General features: G+C 29.9%; 1 protein-coding gene across 1 annotated transcript; it reads left to right on the plus strand.

Annotated features, from left to right (window-relative positions):
• Positions 1–814: 814 nt before the first annotated feature.
• On the plus strand, positions 815–18,511 carry LOC129232175 (2-oxoglutarate and iron-dependent oxygenase domain-containing protein 3-like). The gene is made up of 8 exons (XM_054866415.1): positions 815–915; positions 1,439–1,647; positions 3,518–3,593; positions 6,481–6,588; positions 9,567–9,626; positions 14,491–14,644; positions 16,471–16,594; positions 18,357–18,511. The coding sequence occupies exons 1-8, from the start codon at positions 815–817 to the stop codon at positions 18,500–18,502; spliced, it is 978 nt and encodes a 325-aa protein (XP_054722390.1). The 3' UTR covers positions 18,503–18,511.
• The last annotated feature ends 2,345 nt before the right edge of the window (positions 18,512–20,856 follow it).

Below are 20,856 nucleotides of genomic sequence, written 5' to 3' on the forward strand. Positions count from 1 at the left end.
ATAATGATTTAAAAAAATAAATAATAATAAAAAAAAAACTATCCAAAATACAAAAGAAACACCCACACTCACAAAAATGATTTTTTCAAAAACCAACAAGTTAAAGACCAAATTATTTCAAGATGAAGGACTTTCAGGCAACTACAGGAGATGTGTCACACATTATTAACAATAACACCAACCTGCGTGAATTCAGAAAGAATATTTTCATCTGTAAGAAATTTGTTCACTAAAATGAGTTCAGGGCTTAGTGAAAATGAAATAGATGCATTGTGTTTCTTTGTTATAATTAATTTTTTATTACCATACTTGTTCCTTTATTTTGAATTTGTTCACAAAAAGTAAATAATGCACTTTTTGAACAAAATAAGAGAATGTGGCAACAACACATTATATTTTTGAATGTTTCTTGGAAAATTTCTAATACCGGTATTGATACCGGTATTCCAGTATCACGTTAAAAAATTACCGAATACCGGTTTTGCATTTTTGGTCCTGCATTGCATTATCTATTCGTCTCTAAAAGAATCAGCTAAATAGATCTAGAGTTTTGATACATTGAAGTTTTATCAAAATGTAAATTAGAAAGCAAGGAGCAGACATGGTTACGATGTGCAAGTCATATTCTCCTAGTTACAAAGTTGTCAAGGCAAGTAACAAACCTTTAATGGACTAAAACCAGAGTAACTTAGCTCAGAGCCTGTTTAACCTCATATTACTTTTGTATTTATCAACTATGATTTTAAAAAGTGTTCATAATATGAATGTTCAAGCAATTGGAAGTTACATGCTATTATTATTTTTGCAGCATATCATGGCACCAATTCAAAGAAAAAATGCCAGCAAAAAGAGTTTGGAACCTAAGGAGACAGTTAAAGTGCCGAAAGATGAAAAATTACCAAAAATAAGCAGTGTGTGAGTTTTTTTTTCCCAAAACCATTAACTTTTATACCTTTAATCAAAATTTTTGCTGTAGGAAATTTTCTACTTAGTAAATGCATGCAAATGTATCAAGGGTCAGTCAAAGATTTTTCACGGGGTCCTATTTTTTTGAATTTTGAAATACGTTTTGAGAACAATGAAAATCTTTTTGTTAAATTTCAATTTTAAACCAAAAATTATGTATAAATATGTGTTAAATAAATTTTTTCTCTTTTATGTTATTAACATATGATAAATTCTTTGAAGTAATTTTTTTCCACTTCTTGCCCTTGGAAGAAACATTTCTTCTGGGTGTTTTTTTTCCTCCTTGTTTTTTCCATTTGGAAGAAACTTGCGAACCCTTATCTATTATCTGCTGCACATTTTTAATCTGTGTTATTTTGTATATTTATGTGTTTTTAACAGAAATGGAAACATAATTTGTTTTCTAGCAGCAACAGCAGTTTAGGTGTATTGTTAAAACAAATGTTATACATAATTTAAAATTCTTTTATAGGGAGCCTAAGCCATATGTTAATTTTAAAATGCCATGGGGTAAAATTGTTACAAGGTTTGCTTTGTCAATGCTGATGGTCTTTGCTGTGTATTGGAATTCAAAGAAAGATATTGAACACGTATTTGCTAGCCAAAAACAAAGTCTACAGCTTTTGACAGCGGAAGTTCCCTGTTCTGACAGTTATAAGAAAGATGTCTCAAAATTCAAAGGTCTGAATAATTCAATATGTTTGATTTTTCCATTTTAAATGACAAGTTTTGAATTGTTTGTAGAACATTTAGCTTTTAGTGTTTTCTGAAGTTCATTTTTTGACTAACCGGTTCTTATAGACAAAATTACTTTATTTATAAACTATAACTCACTTAAAAGTTCTAGGCTTAAAACTGGATTGCTGTAGTGTTTGTAGTTAAAAATCAACTGTTAACTTATAAATAAAGTATAGTGGTAGGACATTTAAATCACTTTTTGTTAAAAAGGCATAGGTCTATTTACAGGGTAAACTTATGCCCTTCTAACAAAAAGCGATTAGTGGTTTACATTTGCAAATCTAATTTTTATTCGTAACATTATTCTTCTGTTTTCTTTAATTGCATCTATAGAGTTTAAAGCATTTACAGATTGTATACAGTTTGCTCATATTAAAACTTTTTAACATCTGATTATCTCTCAGTCTATTTTTTATTCCACTTGGATTTGTGTTTTATTCATTAACTCATTTCTAATGATAGTAAACTATTTTATATATTCATTTGCAGAATAGAACTCATTTACACTTTTACGTAGTTTAATCACACTTTAAAGCTTGTTACATAAAAGCTTTACTTCTAATTTTGCACTCTCATTTAAAATTACTCTCATTTTTTTTTTCATCTGAGTTGATTCAAAGGACTTATAAATGTTATCATTAATTTTTGCCAGTTTCTTAAATTAATGAAAATTTTTGAAAATAAGCTTATTCTAAAAGATTAAGGTCATTTAGAACGGCAAAAGAATATGGAAACTGGGAAATTTTCATTGGAAGAATTTTTCAAAAGTCTTTAAATTATCTAAGTTTAGAATTAAAAAAAAATATATTTGGTGCCTATTCTAAAATTTTAATGATCATATCTGATAAGTTAATTATCAAGTAATCTAATTTAATATTTTGTTTTTACTCTGATTATTTATTTATTTATTGAAGAAGTGCTTGTAGCAGAAATTTTAGAAAACTGCTACATTTTAAAAGAAATTTTAGATACTTTATTTGTTTTAAAATAAAAGATTTATTTTCAAAAGTTAAAAAAAAAGAGAGTAAATAAAATCAGCTTAAAGATTTACTGTTTGTTCACATTACATTAATATTGGTGAAAATTTGAAGATTCTTTTGTTTTGGAAAATTATTCTGCAAATAAAACTTTACTTCAATACTTTTGGTGACTGAAAGATTGCGTATCATATCAGAGTTTTCAGAGAGAGAAAAAAATGTTTGCACGTAAATTCTTATCTATTTGAAACTTAACTTCATATGATTTGTCAGTAACCAAAAAGTATTTTGGAAAAATTTACTTTTTATAAATATGTCCTTGGTAGAAAAATATTGATTGTAAACTCTAATTATAGCATGTATGTCACTATATTGTTTTTATTTTTTTGTTAAAATAGTAGCTTATCTTGTTACTTTTCACTTTAGGTTGAATTTTTAGAAACATATATGCAAAGCATAGATCAAACTGTTGCATTTTTTTTTTTACAAAACACAAATTTAAATATTCTTGTGAAAAATCGTATAATTTTCTGGATAATTTGCATCCTGTAAGTCATGGAAAGTTGCAAGTAGAAGTCATGGAAATTCATGTATTTAAAAACACAAAATGTAGCAGTTACGCTAAAGCCGTTATATCTTCCAAATAAAACTTTTTATTGTATTTCTACACTTACACTTTTACATGTATTGCTGCAATGACAACTACTTTACCAAACATTTCACTAACTTGACTAACCCCAATACTGAAGTAGAAGAATTGTATATTGATAAATTACATATCTGTAGATTTTTTACATTAACATAATAACTAAAACTTAATTATCTTTTTAATGCAGATTGTGCTCCAAAACAATGTGGTCGTCTTGTTACTGATATTGTAGTATCCCCTGAAGAAGCGTCTCATCTTTTGCGGTACAAAGATAGTAATTTCTGTTTGGTTTAGAAATGTTATTATTTTAAGTTCTTTTATGATTGCAAATAAAATGTCAAAAATTTTTTAAACTTAAATATGTTAAAATGTAGAAGCACTTTGCTGAAATATTTTAGGATACATTTTCAATGTGTGGTGTGCAATATATAAAAATTGAAAAAGGGTTTTATAATTGACTGCACTGTAAAAATTAAGACTTTTTTGTGGCAAACAGAAAAATTGAACCTTTTATTTACAAATCTGATGAAACAGTTTTTTAATTTTGGCATAAACTGAAGAACTATTGCCGAAATTATGTGTTTTTTTTTTCAATAAATTTTTCATAGCTGAGTTTAAATTGTCAAAAGATCAAAATAACTGGAGAAATTAAGATTTTGGAAAAATTAACTAATACACCTACTATTAACCCTAGCGTCAATGACTGGGTACCCGGGTACCTTTTTGCGAATTTTATCATAATTTTTACGCTTCGTAACAAGGTCTTTTGAAAATTGATTTTAATCCTTGTTATTTACATGAATCTGAACTAAAAAAAGTTGTAACCGTGTTTTCAAAAAAAATTTTGAGGGGAGTTTTTTAGCCTTTAAAAGTTTTATACCTAGATTCAATAACCAGGTACCCGGGTACCCATTGCATTGCACGTCAAAGAATTCTCCTTCAAAATGCTTCTGACACCGATTTTTGATGATTCTCGTGTAAAATGAGCCTTTGAATCAAATTATGACCACCGTTTTCCCCCCTCACTCCCCTCCCCCCTTCGGCATCGCGCCCCCAAATTGTATAACTCTTACGGCAATTACATAATAATTATTTATACTTGATAGGGAAAACAGCATTGCATTCACCATTAATATTCTTCTGAAGGGTTAGAGAGGACTATACTCCTCTCTAACCCTAAGCATGAATATTTGTAGCAAGTTGGGACGCTCAAGCGCCCCCTCCCCCCCCCCCCCCAAAAAAAAAATCTAAAAATCCTCAGAAACGATTTTTTTTTTCCGATAAAGGTTCGTTTTTCAATTTTTTCACTTATTTTCTGGTGCAAAACCAAAGAATTGGACTTGCTTCCGAAAAATATTTCGCACTGTAAAAAAAAGTAAAATAAATAAAAATTAATAAACACTTGTAAACATTGCAGTTACACACGAGTCACACTGCAGATCGTAGACGCAAAGAAAGTTTCCGTATAATTTACATTTATTCAAATTACATTTACAGATATAATTAAGATTTTAAATTAAATTAAGTATACTCATAATTTTATTTCACAGGGCACTACACCGGTTGGTTTTCACCATTCGATCAAATGCTTCGAAATTATCAAAATTTGATCAGTCGTGTCAACACTACATTTTGTTTTGTTATAAAAGAAATGGTTGTGACTTTTGCTGTTGCTCAAGAACTTCTTTTGTTATGATGTGAAGTGGAAAACAATATTACGGCCTTTTCTCTTTTTGTTGATGTACGAACATATTGTTACATCATCAGTGATACCGAATTAGGAACTTCGTTTCTCTAAATAATGTGTAGACAATAATATTTCAGTTAGAATATATTATGTGTCCTTTCTTCTTTCTGTTTTTTTTTTAGTATACCTACGAATGTCAGACGGCATGACAGCAAAGGTTGAGCAAATGATATAGTGAGAATGAAATTAGAGATAATATTTTTTGGTACAACAGGCCTATGTATATATGGTATGAGCTTCACGGGCCTCATGTGGTCCGCGGGTTGTAATTTGAACATTACTGGTATAAATAAATAAAATACTACGAATTCATTGTAAAATACCAAAGTGTAAAATCTAATACATCCAGTATTACAAAAAAATTGGAGAAACACATTTGTTTCTAACAGACAATTTAGCATGAAACGTAAACATAAAATGCTGGAAAACAATAAACCATTTCGTTTTTTGGTAAACACAGGGTACACAAACTTCCCCAGATGAGGGTGGAAGAAAACGTTTCAATTAAATGGAAGTGTCAGAAAAAAATTATTTTTCTGCTCTAAACCTTCGAAATTCAAAATGGGTACCCGGGTACCCGGTTATAGAAAGTGAGGGAAAAGTTTGGTCATTGACGCTGGGGTTAAAATAAATTAAACAATAGCTATTATTAAACTGTGTGCAATTTTGTTATATAGTAGTTAATTGTGGAATTGTTTAGTTTTTTGCAGATATTTTAATGGTAATATATATTTTCAATGTTAAAATATTCATGTGGGGTACAAATTTTTGTATTGTGCTAATACTGAAAGATTCTCATCACATTATATTAAAATGTCAACCTTTCATTAAATATATGTCAATAGATTGAGGTACTATGATACCTTAGCTCAGATATCAAAAAGCAGTTTTTAGAATTTTATTGGATTAAACTAAAAGTTAGGCATCTAAAATCTGATGAGTTTTTTTTAATGTGAGGCAATATTTTTAGGCATGTATTCTTAAGCGGAAACATTTAAATTACTGAAATTCAATGCAGAACTTTGTTTTCGTAAAGGTTTCATATTAGAGAATTTATTAAGGAGCATTGAAACAAAAAGTTCTCTTTATAATTATTAGCTAATTACAATAAATTAATGTCATATGTGCAAAAAAAAAAAAAAAAAAAAATATGAGAGATTGTTTTGTCCAACTATGTTATGAATTTATATAATTAGCTAGTATTTAACAAGATGACCTTTTGTTTTAATTTTTCTGAATTAATTACTAAGTTATTATTAATTAATTAATAATAGCATAGCCTCGCTATGCACTAAATGTTAATGATTTCATATCTGTATTAAGTTTGGAGACTAAGTGTTAAAAAATTCTTATTTATAAACTTTTTTTGATTTGATCCTAAAAAAAAATATTTTCCCTTTTAGTGTTTGTAAAAAAGGCTTAGCATTTGGAGGCTCGAATGGAGGAGCTTCTATTCTGGATTTGCATTCTGGAGCCCTCTCTGAAGGAAATGCTTTCACAAATATATACAAGTATGTTTCTTGTTAAAAGGAAGAATGTTTTTCATGTTTATTGCATAAGCATATGAGTCATTCCACCTCAACCTGACCTAATTTTTGATATCTTCCCCACTTGCCCATTTCCGATTTTATTGAACTTTTACCCTGAAACTGGCACATGCAAATTTTCAACTTCCAAGATTCAAATCCTGAGGATCTACAGTCCCTCAAATAAAGGGTTATGAAATGTGATGAGAGCTTTGTGTACTGAATGGCCATGTTCTGGTGCAGTTTGTTGAAATATTTTTGTTACACAGAACACTTAAATTTTAAGAGCTTTGAGGGTACTTAGTTCTGTTTATATATTATGTAGAGTTAGTGCATTTAAGCCCATTAACTTTTGTGTAGCACATATTTAAACTATTTAATAACATAGTAACTAAACTTTTTGGATATATAACTAAACATTTTGAAACCCTTCATTGCTAATTCATTTTTTCATCTTTAGGAAGAGGACGAAAATTGAAAATCATGTTTTGATGAAACTCTTTTTATTTATTTATTTATTTATTATTATTTTTTTATAGTTGTGAACTATAGCACATGAAAAACAGTTTTTTTTGGCAGTCATTTTGGATGCCAATATCTTTTACAGAGTTAATATTTAACCTCTGTTACTGTAACCCTTTGAAAAGAGATAGTTTGATAATTTGATAATATAATCTTTTTAGTGTGAATTTTTAAGTGATCTTTGTTCTGAGTTTTTTCAAGAATTGACATGAGTGCTACAGAAAAGTTAATGAGCTTAAACGCGTGAGAAGTACAATATATTTATTACACAAGCTTCTTAAATTTCAGGCCACCAGAGTAACAAATTTTCTGCTAGCTTAGTCTGAACATGACAATTTGGTTCAAAGTTGTTCCCACAGGGTGGCGACTGATCAGGGAGATCAGGGAAAAGTCTGGGAACTTTATTAAATAGGGAATTTCAAAAAAATAACAAAAATTCAGGAAAAATAAGTTGAATAAAGAAAAAAAAATTTTTTTTTTGCTTCGCAAAATTAAGTACCCTAATTCCCTATGTATTTCTCGCCAAACTGCCACATATTTTTGCCAAACACAAGATGAACTTCTCAAGATTGCATCTGTGTTTGTAAAGCTCCCACTCCCACCTGTTTATTTTACGTACCTTGAATTTTCCTTTCACGTGTTCCATGCTATATAAAATAAACAACCCTACTGGCAAAGAGGAAACCATCATTAATGCCTTGGCCCCTTGCCTTTCCTCATGGTCTTGTAGTAATTAGTGTACTGCAATCACGATTGTGAGAAAAAAACTTTGTCTTTTTTAAATTAATACTGATAAAAGCTTAACTATCATTGATTCTTTGCATTTTTTAATTTAATGGATAATACTGAATATGAAATGAAAATCAACGTTGCTTTTTGTCATCATATTATTCGCTGTTGCCTGAGAAGAAACCAAGAAACCCAGGGTTTTTTTTTTTTCAGACTTTAAAATTCTCTTAATTTAAAACCATGTTATATAGGTACATACCTTGAAATTGATTGTTTTTTGCATTTCAATGTTGTTTGTTGCAAAAGTAATCTAAGATTTTTTTATTTTTTTTGATAAATAATGAAATCATTGAAACTTGAGTTACCTTGCATACATAAGTAAATATTTTTTTAAAGTTTTAATAGTTAAAATATTGTATTCATTCATTAAAACCTAAGTTTGTTATTAGAGAATGGCTCAATATGACTGGTTGTTAAAAGGTTAACTGGTTTTATAAAATGTGTCTATTATTTACATAAGTAAAACTACATTACTTCTATACTTTCACCATCACTTGTTGCTCTTGCAGCAATAATTACTCTGCTTGAACATTTAGTTCAAAACTATTTCCATATAAACTTTTTAGTTTTATCATGATTAGATGTGTCTTTAAGATTGGTTTTAATGATTTTTTAGAATTATTATGTTAACTGGTTATTGGAAGTAAACTATTTGTTTTAGATTTTCTATAATAGTTTCTTCTAGATAATTTAATATACTATTTTTACTAAAAAAAGAAGCATCTTTTCAAAATATATTTTTAATTAATAGCCCAAGGCATTTAAAACTCAGCATTTTATTTAATATTCAATGGTTTTCAAGTAGGGCAAAAAAAGAAACCATTATTATTGGTAACGTAAATCAGAGAACTCTTTGGTAAACTTAATCAGGGAAAAGTCAGAAATTTTTTTCACTGTTCCTGTCACTACCATGTCCCACACTTTGGGACCCTTTATGTGGGAGATCCTAGATCATATGAATTGAATCTTAGAGGCAAAAATTTTGCATGTGTCAATCCCAAAGGCATGGATACATCACTAAAATTTTATTAAAATTGGCGATGGTAGGGTGAAAACCACTATGTCACTTGACATGGTGGTGGACTATGTCACTTGACATATATTCAAATTAATGATTAGTTACTTGCATTACTATTCTGAAAGGGAATGTTTATTTGTAGTACTTTATGCTTTGGTTTTTTTTTCTAAATCTTAATTTTTAAAGCCATTTACTTACTATATTAAAAAAAAAAAAAAAAAGAATTTTTCTCCATTGCAAATACCATTTTTGTTATCTGCTCCAAAACTGATACAAGACTATTGTCAGCTCCAAAATCTAATACAAACTGAAAACTATCAATACCCTGAACTGTTGCTTAGCATCTCAATGTTCAAAACTTTTTTGTTGCATTGGAAAAATTTCTTTACTATTTTATTTATAATATATTTTGATGTTTGCTTTATGTTCTCACATGCATCCCTTTGTTTATTTTAATATTTACCGTGAAGCAAATGGCTTGATTGTTAGAGAATGAATTTTTACTTTTTGTTAAATGTGAATTCAAACTGATTTTATTTTCTTGATTTTTTTTCATATAAAATTTCTTTTTTAACCTCTTCTCTCATTTAGTGTTTTTCCTATTTGTATTCTTTAATTCATACATATTTTTCAGGAAGTTGAAAGCTAGTTCAGCAAAAAATGTATTTACAGTAGATGATTTCAAAGTTTATAGGTAAATATATGCATTTAACTATCTTCTTTTATATGCTTGTATTATATTCACATCATGTTTTAAAACATCTGCATTGGGGGGGGGGGAGCAAAAAAAAAAAAAAAGAATTTTTTTTTTTGCAAGTTGCTATAGCCTGGAAAAGTTGGGATTGGTGAAAACTTAAAAAACAAAAATTAATAATTTTTAAAATAGAATAATAGCTTCCAATTATGCAACGAGCCTAAAAATTTGGAAAAATGGAAAATTTTATGTTTTTTGACAGATTTTTTAAAAATTTTGTGTCAATGATTTTTTTAATGCTCTAAGACAGAAATGTTACAATTGGCAAAACCTTGAGAAATTAAAAATAAATTTTGAAATCGAATAATACCTTCTAACTTGGGAACAGGCCTAAAAAATTGAGAATTTCAGCTTTTTTTTTAATTAAAAAAAATGGTCAAATTTGTTTTTTTTTTCAGTAATATAGTAATGCAGAAGTCCCATTCTTTACAGTAATGAGCCATTTTCAAATAATACATAGAAGGTTATAAAATATTTAGAAAAATTTCTACATTTCAGTACAAAAGTCTAATTGGTTTAAGTGTGACTTATTGATTGTAATTGATCAGATTTTTTGGAAAACTCGGACATAATTTATTTGGATTTCAGTATTGCTCTTACGTAGCCATCTCTTGATTTAAAACCAAAAAGCTTTAAACAAAGGCACGTGTCTTCTCCAAAATCTGGATCAGCCAAAGACATACATAGTTAATAGCATTGTTTCATATCTAAATGAACAACAAATTTCTCTAGATGACTTTGACATCATAGGTTATGAAGGTACTAAAATTTATACCAACTGCGAAAGAGGCGCAATTCGTCATTTCGAAATTTTAGTCGGACGACCATTGCAATGGGCTACATATTTATTTATTCCATTTCATCAAGTGGTCTTTTCGTCAATTTTTCGTCATTTGAATGGTGAAACAATGGGTTCAAGTTTATTTTTTTGACCAATAGGAGAACGCCTCAGAGGTTGTAAAAAGCTGCTGGTAATGGATTTTCAAGTAATTGACTGTACAGCTATAGAAGAGAACAAAAAATGCTTGAGTAAGGATCAACCGTATCTTTTGGATCTATGTCAAGCAATAAAGAGTTGCAATTGTCCAAATGATTGATCAAACCTTAAACCCCCGCCGACTCTCACATTCCAGATGGCTCACTTGTGCAAATAGAGTTCTCGTAAATGTAACAATCCCATCAGATGTGTTAAAAGACATTGTTACTTTAATCTTGGAATGTTACATGCCAGTCTGGTTTGAAATAAAGACCTGCAAAAACTTCACAAACTGTTCCATTTATATTTGCAAAATAATTTAAACCTACTGATACCTGCCTGAGAAGCTGAAACAAGTTGTTTTACCCTGTCATTAAAAGAAGTTCTTTGCGCGTCCCGAAAACGTATTGATGGGCATGGTTTTTGATGAAAAGAGGTACGTATGAGAACTAGAGTTTTTAAAAGGTTTTAAAAGAGTGTTTCTAAAGGCATCAGAAACTTTGTTATTCCATCCCAAAATTTCGAAGCCACTGATTACACAGAGATTCTTACCTGGAGCACGACAAAGTTATCTCTGCCACTTTTTCTTTGAAAAGTTACTAACCAAGACAGTAAATATTTTGTCAAAACAGGTACTACAACAGACTTGAATGTAAAATTATTCTCCTGCTATAATGCAAGCTGTCGAAAGATGCGTGAAGCTAGTGACGTAGACTTCGCTTGAAGTTTGCGAATTAAAATAAAGAGATGGCTACATCAGAAAAACATTGAAATCTAGATCATTTTATGCCCAAGTGTCCAAAAACTCTGATTTTAAATTAGGTTTAACCAGGGTTCGTACGTTTTTTCAAAACTCGTCACTCCTTCATTTAGGAAATTTTTTTGAAGGGCCCTTCAAACTCCTTCATTACGGTTTTAACTCCTTCAAAACTCCTTTTTTAGTTCAAGACTACATAATTTTCCTCTATGTCAGTAACTTATAATACTTTGATCGATAACTAACTTTGTCACAAGGGCGTTTTTAATGCATGAATTTTGTGCATTTATTTTTTTCATAAAGATGTGATTTAGAAATTGATCATTGTTAAGTCATAAAAGTTGAAGGTGAAAATTTTATTATAAGACTAAAACATTTCATAAGTGAAGTAAAAAATGCTTAAATGGTGCTTGGCTATGTTTTAAAGTTTTATGATTATTGTTTTTTTCTCCACCACACTCTCAGCAGCAAAAGTCAGGTTGTCTAATTATTATTTAAATATTTAAAACTACATAAGTAGATGTACTACATTAAGTGATTGTGTTAAAAAAAACAATTGTTTAGTAAATCGCAGTTATGATATAGTAAAAAGGGTCATCCACAAGTGATGCCATGGCCTTGAGGAGGAGACGGGTTCATGAAATTGTGACAAGGAGAAGAGAGAGGGTGACAAAAAGTGACATCACACAGTTATTGTAATATATGTTTATAAAAAATATGACATGCAACAAGAGAAGGAGTTCGGTGAAGTGTGACGCTGTGATAAAGGGGGGAAGGGTCTCAAATATGTTGAAAAAAAGTGAGACATTATTTTTATGACAGCCCATTAGTACTCCTTCAAAACCTCATTTTACTATTTCAAAACTCCTCCAAAAAACTCCTTCATTTTATTTCTGAAATTGAGTATGAACCCTTAACAAGTAACACTTAAAAAAAAAGGCTTATGTACTGGATGGTTGAAATTTTGCTATTTTATAACTTTCTGATATTTAAAAAGGGCTTATATATATTACTGTTACGAATGGCACTTCTGCATGGTTAGAAGATACCTTCAAAATCTATATATGTGAAGGTGACGGTGTTTCTTTGTTTGTTTGTACCCGATGGTCAGAAAACCCCATAGCACCTACAGCCCTGAAACTTGGCGCAAAAATTTGAACGTACCATGGGCCCGTGCACCTTAAAGCCTGAGTTCTAAATTTCGAATTAGTTTTTTTCTAATTAACTAATTGAGCTAAATTTTGGTTAATTAGGGGGTAAAAAATCCCCCCACCGCCAAACATTATATATCGTTGGAAAGGGTTTTCCTTCCCAAACAAGATGATGTTTGTTCCATTTTTCTCAATTAATTAGAATAGGAGATATAAGCGATTCTAACTGAGCCAATTTTCAAGGCTTCTCTTTCGAGAAATTGCTATAACACTAGGTCCACTTTCCAGACAATTTTTCAATTACTTTCTTTTAAAACATTTTGAAGGAAGTTGCCTTTGTTGCTTATGAATTTTGTACTGTTATTACTTTATTTTAAATTCATTGTGCATATGTTAATTGATTTTCTTTTTAATTAGAAAGTCGCTTGGATAATTTGGCGATGAATTATGGACTTTTTTACATTTGAAAGTTACTGCAAATGTAATTTGTTTTTCTTTAATTCAATGGATTTTCTTTAAATTTTTAGCACAGGCATCGCTGTGCGGGTACTACTAGTCAATAAATTAATGTTTTTGTGTAGTATAGTCTTTACTAATAATAAAGCTGAAAATCTCTCTGTCAAGAGGATGTCTGGATCTCTGTGACGCCCATAGCGCCTAGACCATTCGGCCAATTTTCATAAAATTTGGTACAAAGTTAGTTTGTAGCATGGGGTGTGCACCTCAAAGCGATTTTTCAAAAATTCGATGTGGTTCTTTTTCTATTCCAATTTTAAGAACAAAAATATCATAAGATGGACGAGTAAATTACAAAATTATCATAACGTGAAACCGTAACATGGGCACAATTGGCGGGATACGAAATTATCATAACGTGGAACCGTAACATGGGTACAAGCCAATTGGCGAGAAAATTCACCATACATTATTTGTAAATATACAGGCGAACCAAAAGACTTTTTAATTTTTCTATTACTGGCAAAGAAATGCGGTACAACTAGTGCTTTATAAAAGAGTTTTCTCTGTATTACTGGAAAAAGAAATGAAAAAAAAAAGACCAGTTTTTTAAATCTCAAAGGAAAGCTGAAATTCTCAATTCTTCCATTTTTTTAGCTTGTTTCTGAATTAGAAGGTATTATTTTATTTCAACATTTCTTTTTGATTTCTGATGGCTTCACCAATTGCAACATTTCCGTCTTAGAGCGTTATAAAAGTCATTGACACAAAATTATCAAAAAATCCGTGGAAAAACATAAAATTTTCCATTTTCCTGAATTTTCAGGCTTGTTGCTCAATTGGAAGATACTATCCTATTTCAATTTTTTTTTTTTTGTTTTCTAAGCCTTCAACAATTGCAACTTTTCCACGCTATAGCATCTCGCAAAAAAAAAAAAAAAATTCATTTTTTTTCGCTCCACCCTAATATGCAGTGAAGCACCTTTTATACGTTTCTGAAGGGACTGTACGCAAAAGCGTACAAATGAAAAAAAAAACATATAGCAGGATACATTTATATGTATTAAACTCTGCAGGGACCAAATTAAAAATTGTATAATTGATAAAAACATATAAAAGAGAAAGATATAAACGGTGCTCCACTGTAATTTAACACTCTTCATAGATCAAGCATGTATTTCAGCTTCCAAAACATTTATTCATGAAATTTGTATAATATCTTTTTGTTTATTGTTGTTTAATTGTTACAAACTTCAAATTGTGTTTTATCTTAATTAAAATTTTTATTTAATTTGAAAAGCGAAACCTTATTGAAAATTGTCTTTTTCTTTTTTTTTTGTGTTTGTGTAAAATGTAGCTGTTTTATTTAGATATTTACATCATGATTCATAAGTTTTTTATGAAATGCTTTGTTTTTGCAACTGTTGGAAGCGTAATTTTGATCATTAATATTTTATTTTTCAGCAATGTGCGAAAAAAGATTCAGCAAATTATATCATACCATTTTGGTGTACCTGCTAATAAGTTGTACTTGACTCATCCAACGTTTTTTTCTGAAATGACGACTCGATCAGCTAAAACAACTCATGATGAATATTGGCATGTTCATGTGGATAAGGTATTGATGAACATTTCTTGCAGCATTAAAAGAAATCTAGTATGAAGGAAAAATGAGTAGAACTATTGTAGTAGTTATAATTAACTAGTAATTACATAACTCCAAAATGGTTGTAGGGGGGGATACAAAGAAGAGAGATACAAAAAATCTAGAGATACAAAAAATCTAAACTTTTGAAAATGTTTTTCAAAAGTAAAAATGGGAAGGAAAAAAAGAGTTATTATAATTCAAAAAATCACCAATGTGAAGGGAGCACAGGCTCTCTAAAAAATGAAAGAGATGTCCAGTTGATGTTTTTGTAGCACTCGGACATCAGTTTCTAACGCGTTAAGGGATAAATAAATGCACGTAATGCAGGGTTTACAAAACACCAGAAAAACATATTTGTGGCAAAAATCTCATTAACGCTAATAATAGTTATGAACTATACAAGTTATGAGTATTTTCAATAAGCACAAAAGATGAAAATATATGCATTATCAACTATAATCTGTGCTCACACCAAACTGAGTTACATCTGATGGACTATACCTGAAATATTTATGTACAATAACAATCAGCTTTTTACATAAAATGACACATATTGCTTGGTTGATTAAGTGAAACTAATGCATCAAGACTTGAAAAATAACCAATATGCATTAATTTAATACCAAGTCATCAGATTCCAAATAAGCTTTAAATAAAATCATTAAAAGCAAACTTTTTTTGTTTAACTCTGTTTCATTTAAAGAAATCCAAACAATCTTAATTTAACATGTTCTTTTCACTACATAAAATGTTTTTCAAAAGTAAAAACGGGAAGGGAAAAGAGAGTTATTATAATTAAAAAACTCACCGATGTGAAGGGAAAACGTCCAAAAAAAATAAACATAATGCGTCGCACATCCTAAATTCACCAAAATATGAGACTGATAATAATAAACTTACACTACAATAAATAAACATAACTGAAGAAATAACTATCATATGCTGAAAAAAGTTAAAAACATAGTCTGTAGAAAATAAAAAAGGGCAGAGGATAAATAAAGGTTGTTTCCAAATAGATCAACCATTTACCTGGTTGGTTGTTTTGATGACGTCAGTCCCACTGAAACAATTGTTAAAATGTTATTTATGAACACAAATGTAAAATGCTAACAAAAAGAAATAGAAATCATTGCTTAGAATAAAAGAGAAACAAAGCTAATTTTTACAATACATTTCTAAACGAAAAAATTGCTTTAAAGAGTAGTTTTAGGATTTATGTATCAGAGTGAAAGAGAAATTAAACTAATTTAAAATAAAATTCTAGCTGGCAGCGTTGTTTTAAGATTTGGACAACAGCCAAAAGATTCTCTTTTAAAACAATAATTAGAATTTTATTTGTCGAAACATGCAGCGTTAAGTTCCTTTCATCGAGTTCAGCCTTGTCATGATAAAGCATTTCCCTGCATGTTAAATATTACCAAAACATATTATCAAATTATCATACCGTGGCGCAAGTTTCATTGTTGAAACACGTGGGTTACTTCCTCATCAGCTATTATTTATATGAGGATATACAGTAGGCTCTCTGTTTAACGGCACTCTATTTAACAACTTTCCCTATTTAAAGACGGCTTTTCACGGTCCCAGATGATTCACTCTCGTGTTAGAAGCGTTCTATTTAAGGACTCTTCCTACTTAAGGATGATTTTTTGTGGTTCCTTGAAAGTCGTTTAACAGAGAGCCAACTGTATTCTCTTTTTGGCATAAATGTATTTCTTTTACCCAAAGTTATTTTTAAAATAAAATACCATTTTAATTTTATTATGAACTATAGTAGACTTTTTTCTATTTTTTAGCAAACATATCCATCTTTTCATTACACTTCTTTACTCTACCTCACTGATTATGGTGTCGACTTTTCTGGTGGACGTTTTATTTTTGTTGATGAACGAAACAACGCAACTGTTGAACCACGGTTAGGTATGTGTATAAGTTTTTGTTTCTAACTAACTTTGATCTGTTTTCAGCATTTGCTGTTGAAAAAAACTTTAAGACAAATGGTACAGGCTGTATGCCATAAAATGTAACCCTTAGTAGAGAGAATCATTATCTTTTACAAGATATTCAAGACCATCGCTATCCAGGGTTCGTTGATTTAAATCAGCTTGATTAATGCAGCAAGATATAAGAGGTAGCTTGAAAAATCAACCTGTATTTTAAATTCCCCAAATTCACTCCAAGATAAAATTTTAAAAGCGGAAGTTTTTTTAGTTTTAATTAACATAGAAAAAAGAAACAATTTTTCATTTGCATCTTTAAATGATTTGTCTGTAGTTTATAGGAATGTTTTTAATGGTTCTGAGATAGCAAAAAGTATCAAATTATCTGATAAAAGATAAGTACTGTCTGACCATGGATTGTATGGAAAGGCAAACATCCGGTTTACAGGTGGAAATGGACGCATTTATTAGTTTTCAGGGATGTCAGCGGGGGGGTTTGCAGATGTATACTTTATTGTTAAAATAATCAAAAGCAGTATAGTATATTTATATAACATATTAATTTATCATTAATATAATGTAAATAATATTATATTCCTTTTTATTCATAAAATTTTAGGTAATGTAACAATTTTAATTGGTCAGATGAAAAAAAAAAAATTCTTATAAATGTGTACTGACTAATGCTTTTTTAAAAAAAAAATCATAAAAGTTAACCAAAGAAAAATGAGTAAAGCATCTAATGCTTAAATAATTCTATTAAAATTAATAGAAATGTATCAGTTATGCTATACTTTATTTTCAATAGATTAAACTACAAATGATTGTAAATATCATTTATACGTAAATGGCATTCAAAGTATGTAAATTGAAAAAAAAAAATGTATATTTATGAATGTAAATAATGAAAGAAACATTAATTTTATAATTGATGCATTATAAAAACAGCATAAGAAAATAAACAGTGATTTGAGGAAGCAGTTACTATTAAATATTGGATATTTTCGAAAATATCATGATATTTTTGAACCCTGTGTACAATGTTACCTATGCTTCTAACTTACGCTGAGTCTCATTCAGATGAGCGGAACACGCGCATCAAAATTTTGCTTTTCCCCCTTAATCAGATAGACTGGGCGTTTGTAAATTCCATACAATCCGTGGTTACACAGTACATAATAAATTTTGGACTTGCACCCTGCTTGAAATCCCTCCTTATTAAGAATATCTTTTCATCATTCTTTGTAATTCCTTTTGATGAAACAACAAGGCAAGTAAAGAAGCAATTGGACATTTATCCTAGTGGACCTTGAGGAATTCTTTGAAGAATAAAAGATTGAACTCTATTGTAGTTTTCAACATTGAATTTGAAAGGTTTTATTATCCACTACGATAATCAAGCTTATAAATTTCATTTAAGTTAAAAAAACTTGATATTTGTTGTCCTAAAAATGTCCTAAAATTTTATCAAAATTGTGTCCTAAAACTTTGGAAATCACCTCTCCGACCCCTGCAATTATAAGATTACTGAATAGTTATAAAAGTTTTGCGCTACGAATAAATAACTTTCTAAATCATTAAAGTTTCATTCCCTTATCATTTCTCTATGTTTTAAATTCCTTGGTTTTCAGCTCTTTAAGGGATGTTTTGAATATCACACAACAATTTTCTGTGCTGAAATTTACCCGTGAATTTCATAGTTATTTATGTAGTTGTTGCATCAAAAACATGGTTTGTTGCAGGGCGTGTATCGGCTTTTACATCTGGAGCAGAGAATCCTCATTATGTGGAGCGTGTTTCCAGTGGAGTGCGGTATGCTATGACGGTGTCCTTTACTTGTGATCCCGAGTTTGCCATCAGAGATCCAACAATGGCAAAGTTTCAGTGAGGGTGTACATTACTTAACAATGTAAAAATAAATTATTATTTTTTTAATACTGTTATTTATTTTTGCTTTTTCAATTAATATCAGAAGAATAATATTCACAGTGATTTGATTTGGTGCATTAAAGTTCCTTAAATTTGAATAAAAAATATTATACAGGGTGTTCCGTTTTAACCTGCAAGACCTTTATTTTTGCAACCATTAGTCCTAGATGCATACTTCCAATTGCAAAAGTGTTCAAAATCAGATGCAGGGTTAAGGTATTGAAAGTTTGAAGCAGAAATAAAAATGAGTCAAGATATACAAAATTTAACTTTTTATACGGACCCCAGGTCCCTTAAGTTATGTTTAGGGAAATATTCTCCATTGAAAAATAATTCCAACACAAAAAGTTTGAAATTAGTATGACCAATATTCATCGAGATATGAAACACAGCGTTTTGTGATTTACGCCACTTTACACTCGCTGTCAATAACACCTTTTAGGGAGAAATATTGCGGTTAATAAGTGTTTAAAATTATATGTGTGCCTAGAGTGTAGTTTTCAAATGGTTCGAGGTTTAGCGGAATGTTTTTGCATATCACGATATAACATTTGCATTTTTTTCTTTGAATAGTAGTGAAAAATATAAAACCTTTGTTTTTTTTTTACTTTGACAACCGTCATTGTTCTGAAAGGGCAATAAGTTCCAATTTCATCTTCTGTATGGCTCCTTAAAACTTTAAAATGGAATATCTCCTTGAATTTTGGTTGCACAAATGTCAAGTTTTTTGTGTCAGTATTAGTTTTCAATGGAGAATATTTCCGTAAATATAACTAAGGGGACCTGGGGCACATATAAAGAGTTACATTTTGTATTTTTTGACTTATTTTTATTTTCCTTCAAACTTTCAATATCTTAACTCTACGTCTGATTTTGAACATTTTTGCAATTGGAAGTATACATCTAGGACTAATGGTTGCGAAAATAAAGGTCTTGCAGGTTAAAACGGAACACTACAGGGTTCGTACGGGTCATGGAAATCCTGGAAAGTCATGGAAAAAAAAACAGAATTTCAGACCTGGAAAAGTCATGGAAAATTGAAATTTTCATTGAAAGTCATGGAAATTTATTTCAAGTCATGGAAAAATGTCCTGAACAAAGAGAAAAGAACAGTAGCTAAAGGAGCATTAGAAATATTGAGTGATTTAACAGTCTAGCACATAAAAAATATTAAAAGTGGAAAATTGAACGATCCAAAAATCAAATCTGAATTTTGAAATCTCATTGCATCCACTTCTGTCGCAGCCGCTTGCCATTTTTTGCGATGTGATTTTACTGCCAGGATATCACTTATTTTTAATTTTCTGTTATTTTCAACACTTCTTATGTTACGTACTCTGTAGTAGCAAAATTTCACGTTCTTAGTTTTGCCACGCCCACTCAAAAAAAAAAAAAAAGCAATTCAATTGCACGCGAGTTCGATTCCATCACTCGTAAGGACTTCATTATTAAATTTATGAGAGTTTATCTGAATTTGTTAAATGTTTTAGAAAATAAAGATCTTAAGTCAGGCGATAGATTACAGAAAAAAGAGGAATTCTAATGCTCTAAAACAGAGTGCCCAATATACAGCACGCAAAACTAATCCATTTGACCCACTGCTTTGTTCACTGTCGGGAATTAAACGTATTCTAGAATTTCTGAACCTATTAATTTATATGCATTTTAAAATATGCAAATTTGTAAACAGAACAAATATACTTTTGAATCATAAGATTGATTCATTACTGAATGGTTTTTTCTAAAAAGATCTGGTTTAGAAACATAAAGAACTAAACTATGTGGCTTTACTTTAGAGAAACGAAATACTGTCAAGTTACGTGGATGATTAAAGGCACTGTTCACACTAAAAGGTAACTTTTGAAGCAAATTTATTGAAACTTAGTGATGACTCATTCAACCTTCAATATCATTCTGCCTGTTTTTAAAAAAATATATTAGACATTTAAGCATCATCATATTCGCTTCACTGCATTTTTACTTTACTTAAATTTATATGATGAAGACAAATAAGAATAGTGATGAATAAGAAATGAAGCACAGAATTCACAAAAATTCGATTTAACAGTGGACTGTAATGAATGAATTCAGGAGAATTCGCACAAAGAAACTCAAAACACAACTCAAGAATAGCTTCACACTCGGACAAAAACAAAGCACTACTGAACTGGCATAAAGAATACAACCCAATTAATTAGAATGTTGATCAAGGTCAAAGTATTTTTAAGCTGTTACATAAAGAAAAAAATCAGGGAATTTACGGTAATTATATTCAGATAAAATGATAAATCTGGCGTGGGGGGTGGGGGAGTA

The sequence above is a fragment of the Uloborus diversus genome, unplaced genomic scaffold, assembly GCF_026930045.1.
Source record: "Uloborus diversus isolate 005 unplaced genomic scaffold, Udiv.v.3.1 scaffold_11, whole genome shotgun sequence".
Taxonomy (NCBI): Eukaryota; Metazoa; Arthropoda; class Arachnida; order Araneae; family Uloboridae; genus Uloborus; species Uloborus diversus.

Coding starts and splice junctions, on each gene's coding strand:
- LOC129232175 (XM_054866415.1), top strand. CDS start 815: ATGGCACCAATTCAAAGAAAAAATGCCAGCAAAAAGAGTTTGGAACCT. Junction 6,589..9,566: donor GCTTTCACAAATATATACAA/GTATGTTTCTTG, acceptor CATATTTTTCAG/GAAGTTGAAAGCTAGTTCAG. Junction 16,595..18,356: donor AACTGTTGAACCACGGTTAG/GTATGTGTATAA, acceptor GGTTTGTTGCAG/GGCGTGTATCGGCTTTTACA.